The sequence below is a fragment of the Pangasianodon hypophthalmus genome, chromosome 9 (assembly GCF_027358585.1).
Source record: "Pangasianodon hypophthalmus isolate fPanHyp1 chromosome 9, fPanHyp1.pri, whole genome shotgun sequence".
Classification (NCBI taxonomy): Eukaryota; Metazoa; Chordata; class Actinopteri; order Siluriformes; family Pangasiidae; genus Pangasianodon; species Pangasianodon hypophthalmus.
The window spans coordinates 2,366,608-2,373,791 of NC_069718.1; the positions used below are offsets into that span (position 1 = coordinate 2,366,608).

General features: G+C 39.3%; 1 protein-coding gene across 1 annotated transcript; it reads left to right on the forward strand.

The window, feature by feature from the left end:
• Positions 1 to 438: 438 nt before the first annotated feature.
• LOC128318862 (uncharacterized) lies at positions 439 to 6,832 on the forward strand. The gene is made up of 5 exons (XM_053236921.1): positions 439 to 504; positions 1,088 to 1,366; positions 4,444 to 4,722; positions 5,060 to 5,107; positions 6,645 to 6,832. Exons 1-5 carry the CDS (start codon positions 441 to 443, stop codon positions 6,830 to 6,832), a joined length of 858 nt encoding a protein of 285 aa, XP_053092896.1. The 5' UTR covers positions 439 to 440.
• Positions 6,833 to 7,184: the final 352 nt, after the last annotated feature.

Consider the following 7,184-nt stretch of genomic DNA (forward strand, 5'->3'; position numbering starts at 1 on the left):
TAATTCATCAACAATTACACAATTTGAAGATCAAGCTTCACACAAGTGAGTCTCCTTATACACAAATTTACACAAACTCAGGAGTGAGACGTAGGATAAGAACAGAATTTTTATAAACCCCATATTTCTTGCATAAATGATGCTGAGAACGATTTCAGAATAAATTTCTTTTTATTAAGTTTGATAAATGAGGCTTGATGCTGGTGCACAAATAACATTTTTATTTTTATTTTGTTTTGTGCACAAAATGTGTGTCTTCTAAAAATTGGAATTAAACAGAAATTAAAGCTTTTAAAAAACAAGACCCGAGGCTCAGACAGAAGCAACTGCAGTATGTTTTTCTTTAGATGCAGCACAGCAGTCTGTGTGATGTCACTTCCTCTTTCCGGTTTATAAAATCAACCCCAAACGCTCGCACATCAGTTTCCTAAAGGCAGTTGATGATGTGGCGTCTCTCTGTAACCTGTCTCCTGCTCTGTGTCTCTGTACACACGGCTCACAGTGGTGAGTAAAGCACAATACACTTTATACACAGCTGTTATAAACAGGACACATTACCATTGGTATTGATTCATTTTCTATAACAGCAGCTCTGACAGTAGTGCAGCTGCAAATCGTTTCTATAGTAACAGCTCATTCACAGTGATGTGTACAGCAGATGGTCCACATTAACACATTAAAAACATGTGTAATCGTTGATATGGTGAAGTTTTCTGAAGGAACGACTGTTTATAGCTTTGTGTATAATGTAAGTGAGAACACGAACTAACTCGATTCACCAACGTTCCACATCATTAAATGTAACTATAAATGGAAAAAGTATAATGTAGTTCTTTAATAAATCAAAATTGTAATTGTTGGTAAATCACTGTGGTATAAGAGGAATAAAACACTTGGGGACGTGCTGTTAGAGGAAAATAATCAACTTCAGGGTGGTAACAGTAACTTTGCCACATGAAGAGTGTGTGACTAATGACGGTTCCTGTATTTATGATCATTTATAATTTAGTGTAAAAGCTGCAGGTGGTTGCTATGGTAATGTTTTTACATGCTGATCACATCTCAGTGTTTATTTTTGTTCTTACAGCCATTTACAATCAGGGAGGCACAGAGGGGAGTTACAGTGTTCTCTTCTGTGAAAATAACGGTAGTGTGATTTGGAGTAAAGGTGTTGATGGAGGGGGAGGGAGGATCCTCACTGCTCAACATGGAGAAGAACCCATTAAACTCAACCCTGATCCAGATCACAGATACACTGTGACAAGTAATTTATCACTCCAGATAAAGAATCTGTCCCTCTCAGACTCGGGGATTTACTACTGTAACTCTGTTCCTGTAGTCAATCTGACTGTCACTCCATTAAAAGGTGAGTGTAACATCTGTAACTGTGTGATTTTGTATCGTTCTCCTTTCACACAGGTGAGTGTGTTACATGTTTACATGTGTACAGTGGTGTGTGAGTCTTTCTCTGATTAGAGATTAGATTAGAGAGCTTTACTGTCATTCTCACTGTGTACAAATCTACAGTAGAGTGAAATAGAGTTCTCCAAGGCCTGGATACAACATACAACACACACACGCACACACAAACACACATGCACATACACACACAAACACACAAACGCACATACCCCAACACACAAGGACACACACACGAACACACAAAAACACACACAAACAGATACACACACGCACACAAAGACACACACACAACACACACACAGAGACACACACGCGCACACACACAAACGCACATACACCAACACACAAGGACACAGACACACACACATGCACATAGACACACACACAAAAACACACAAAAACAAACACACACACAAACAGATACACAAACGCACACAGAAAGACACACTCGCACACACACGCACATATGCACACGCACAAACACATGCACACAAACACACACACAGACACGCACACACACACACACACATGCACACACACGCACAGAGACACACACACACACACACACACAGACACATGCATCCACGTGCAGACATACACATGTACACATACACATGCACAAACACACACACACACACACACACACACACACACACACATGCATGCACAAAAACAACGATGATTAGACAATTAGAAAAAGCAGCAGTGCACAAAAGACAACAAAGTACAAGACAATAAAGCGACACTGTGCAGGAATCTGTACAATGAGGACAATACAATAAACACAACACTAGACATTAAACACAACACACAACACCACGGTTATAAGTGTAGTAAGAGTGTGAACATGCAGTGTGTACAGGAGTGTAGTGTTTGGTTATTTGTCCTGTTTTATTCTCTGCACTAAACCCTAAAGCATTGTGTGAAGCAGGAGGAAAGAACAGAGGAAATGTCCGTGGTTAATGTCGAGGGTTAATGCGGCTTTAAAACATGAAGGCTGATGTGACTGTAAGGCTGATGTGATACAGTAAGGCACCCCGTCAGGATGCTCTCAATGGTACATCTGTAAAAGTTTGTAAGGATGTTGGGAGGGAGACCAAAGCTTTTGAGCTTCTGTAGGAAATAGAGCCGCCGGCGTGCAGATTTAACTACTGATGTGGTGTGCAGAGACCAGGACAGGTCGTTGGAGAGGTGCACACCAAGGAACTTGATGTTCTTAACTCTTTCCACTGCAGAACCGTTGATGTATAAGGGGCGTGGCTGACCTCGTGTGTCCTCCTGTAGTCCACAATCATCTCTTTGGTTTTGCTGACGTTGAGGCAGAGGTTGTTGTCATGGCACCACTGTGATAGTGCTCTCACCTCATCTCTGTAGGCTGTCTCATCTCCATTTGTGATGAGACCCAGGATTGATGTGTCATCAGCAAATTTAAAGTTGATGTTGGAACTGTGTTTGGCAGCACAGTCGTGTGTGAACAGAGAGTATAGGAGGGGGCTGAGAACACAGCCCTGTGGGGCTCCTGTGCTCAGGGTAAGTGTGGATGAGAAACGGTTACCAATTCTCACCACTTGGGGTCTGCAGGTCAGAAAGTCTATTATCCAGTTGCAGAGATGAGAGTTCAGTCCTAAATCTCTGAGCTTTGTGATGAGTTTTGATGGGATGATGGTGTTAAATGCAGAGCTGTAATCAATAAACAGCATCCGCACATAAGTGTTTTTCTTGTTCAAGTGCGTGAGGGCATTGTGAACGGTTAGAGTTCACTTCATAACGATAGAGGTCAGTGCCACAGGTCGGTAGTCATTCAGGCAGGTGACAACAGTTACACGAGTCAGCCAAGAAAAAGAAAGTTTATATAAAGAAACCTAACACCACACTACACATACACACACACACACTGTTATTTAGCACATACCACAGTACCAGTGAATAAGAGTAATGTGAATGTGTGTATTAGGGCTGTGTGATGTGACACAAATATCATATCATGATACTTAAACACATTTCTACAATACACGATATGTATCATGATGAAAACATTATTCAGAATAAACAGATAAGTTTTCACAATCCCAGGATCAATATCTATGTGTTTCTAATATCATAGAGCTATAAAGAACATTTTATCAGAACACAGGTAAGAGCAGGTTTTCGTTCTTTAGATACAGCCTGTGTGATGTCACTTCTTCTTGCTGGTTTGGAAAATCTGACCTAAATGTAATCATCAGTTTTGTAAAGACAATAGCTTGTTCTAATACCTTATCGTTTCTATAGTAACAGCTCGTTCATAGGGACATGTGCGGCAGACGTTCCACATAAAAATAAACGTAAGAAAAACATGTAGTGATGGAGATGGTGAAGTTTTCTGTAAGGGGACATTTATGTAACATTTACGGAAGGAGTCTCCAGTGTTAGCACTTTGTAACAGTGAGACGTAAAGCTGTAACTTTACGTTTTCTGACGTCTTCAGGACAGAGGAGTTTACGCTTCTTTGTGGTTTCTCAGTAACATGACAAGCTCCATTTTTTTTTTGTCTTATTAACTTCAAGAGAGAAAAAAGAGAGGCTGGTGAGGGAAAGACTGTTTATAGCTGCTATAACATAAAAGGAACAGAAACTAATTATAAATATTTTTAAATTACAATGTATGATTCCTTAATAAATAAAAATTGTAATTTAGTAAATCACTGTGGTATAAGAGGAATAAAACACTTGGGGACGTGCTGTTATAGGAAAGTAATCAACTTCAGGGTGGTAACAGTACCTCGTCACTCAGTATTGTACTGTAACACACACACATACACACACACAGGCTTTTTTATTACTTACATAGGAGGCACTTCAGTGTCTTAAACTGGAAAAAAAATTGAAAAAAAACATGTCGGGAACTTAGAAGTGAAAAACATGAGGATTTTGTGATGGTTGCTGTATTTACTTTCTTTCATAATTTAGTGTAAAAGCTGCAGATGGTTGCTATGGTAATGTTCTTGCATGTTTTTTAAAGTTTTTATTTTTGTTCTTACAGCCAGAGTCAATCAGAGAGGCACAGAGGGGAGTGACACTTTTCTCTTCTGTGAGAATGATGGTAAAGTGATTTGGAGTAAAGGTGTTGATGGAGGGAGAAGGGAAATCCTCGCTGCTCAACATGGAGAAGAACCCATTAAACACAAACCTGATCCAGATCACAGATACACTGTGTTAGATAATTTAGCACTCCAGATAAAGGATCTGTCTCTCTCAGACTCGGGGATTTACTACTGTAACTCTGTTCCTGTAGTCAATCTGACTGTCACTCCATTAAAAGGTGAGTGTAACATCTGTAACTGTGTGATTTTGTATCGTTCTCCTTTCACACAGGTGAGTGTGTTACATGTTTACATGTGTACAGTGGTGTGTGAGTCTTTCTCTGATTAGAGATTAGATTAGAGAGCTTTATTGTCATTCTAAGTACAAGAGTGTGAACATGCAGTGTGTACAGTAGTGTTCACACACACACAGTGAATATTTTGGTCATGGAATATGTGTAAATGAGCACATGAGCACATGAATGTGTGAGTAAATGAGAACATTAGACTGATACACAACACCAGTATCAGTATCGATGTGTTTCTAATATCATAGTCTGTCTGTTCTATTTCTAGACTCCTCCACTAAATCCTACACAACTGCATCTACCATGAACAACACGGGTGAGAGCATGTTTTCTTTCTTTAGATACAGCACATCAGTCTGTGTGATGTCACTTCCTATTGCTGGTTTGAAAAGTCAGACCTAAAGGAACTCGTCAGTTTTGTAAAAACAGTAGCTCATTCCAATGCGTTATCGTTTCTAGAGTAACAGCTCCTTCACAGGGACTTGTATGACGGACTCTCCACAAAAAAACATAATAAAAATGTGTGTAATTGTTGATATGGTGAGGTTTTCTGTAAAAGCTGTAGGTTTTCTGATATCTTCAGGACAGAGGAGTTTATGCTTTGTGGTTTCTCGGTAACATGATGTCATGGTTATGCCAAAATCGGCACTTGACAAAGTTTCCCATCAGCCCCTGCACATCACATGACCTTGTCCCATGTCTCACTGAGCACTCACACCTGTTCTGTATTACCCCTTATCCGCAGCCCTACTTAAGTCCTGGTCTCTGTATGTTTCATTGTCAAGCTTTTGTCGTGCGTGTGTGTTGTGTGTGTTCCACAGCCTTGATCATACTCTGCCTGTTTTTTAAAAAAATGTAATTTGGTAAATCACTGTGGTATGAGAGGAAGAAAACACTTGGGGACGTGCTGTTATAGGAAAATAATCAACTTCAGGGTGGTAACAGTACCTCGTCACTCAGTATTGTACTGTAACACACATACACACACTCATGCAAACAACATGTAGTGTAAAATTAGAAAAAGCAGCAGTGCACAAAGGACAACAAAGTACAAGACAATAAAGCGACACTGTGCAGGAATCTGTACAATGAGGACAATACAATAAACACAACACTAGACATTAAACACAACACACAACACCACGGTTATAAGTGTAGTAAGAGTGTGAACATGCAGTGTGTACAGGAGTGTAGTGTTTGGTTATTTGTCCTGTTTTATTCTCTGCACTAAACCCTAAAGCATTGTGTGAAGCAGGAGGAAAGAACAGAGGAAATGTCCGTGGTTAATGTCGAGGGTTAATGCGGCTTTAAAACATGAAGGCTGATGTGACTGATAGAGCTTTACTTTTACAGCCTTTATTTCAGTTACACGAGTTAAAACCAAACAGCCAAGGAAAAGAAAGTGTATATAAAGAAACTTAACACCACACACACACACACACACAGACACACACACACACACCAGTGAATAAGAGTAATGTGAATGTGTGTATTAGGGCTGTGTGATGTGACACAAATATCATATCATGATACTTAAAGACATTTGTATGATACACGATATGTATCATGATGAAAACATTATTCAGAATAAACAGATAATGTGTATTAAACAGATATGAATATGAGTTATTTCAGTGTTAATGAATGTGCTTTGTGTTGTTTGTCCTCTGAACGCTCACTCACACTCACATGAAAGTAAAATCCTCCCACTCGAGAGAATTTTTTATTGTGTCCTGCAGGATTCCAGTCCTGATCACAAGCACACACCAATACCTGTTCATATCTGTATCTGTTTAGAACACGTCATCTGTTCATTCCCAATAATGTATTCACATTCACTTCCATCCCTACAGACAGCGTCAGTGAGGAGAACGAGTCCACACAGACGACTCCGACTAGAAGAACCAGCACCGGAGTGACTCACACTGAAAATGGAGCTTCTCAAAACAACATTCCCAAGAGCAGTACAGAAGATATCTGGACGACAAGTGAGTATGAGAGATCCAGTCCACTTTTCACACATGATCAGAAGTTTTTCTGAAAAACATGTGAAGTTACATTTCAACGTGTCCTGAATAATATAATAATCTGTGATCACACTATTAATGAATTGTGTGGGAAAATCACATCTGAAACATAAAACCTCATGACCTACATGTGATGATAATAATAATAATAATAATAAAAATAATAATAATAATAATAATAATAATAATGATAATAATAATAATAATGATAATAATAATAATTATAATGATAATTTAACACAGCCTCACATCATGGCTGAAACGGACTCCATTTCCCATCAGACACATTCATTTCCATGTTCAGGGTCACCGGACATCTAATTACACACCAGACCACAATCACACACACCCCTGTAAATCACACAC

What these genes read in the sequence shown, in the direction of transcription:
- LOC128318862 (XM_053236921.1), top strand. Translation starts at nt 441, where the DNA reads ATGATGTGGCGTCTCTCTGTAACCTGTCTCCTGCTCTGTGTCTCTGTA. An exon ending in TGTACACACGGCTCACAGTG is followed by an intron (nt 505 to 1,087) that starts GTGAGTAAAGCA and finishes TTGTTCTTACAG; the next exon opens with CCATTTACAATCAGGGAGGC. An exon ending in ATCTACCATGAACAACACGG is followed by an intron (nt 5,108 to 6,644) that starts GTGAGAGCATGT and finishes CCATCCCTACAG; the next exon opens with ACAGCGTCAGTGAGGAGAAC.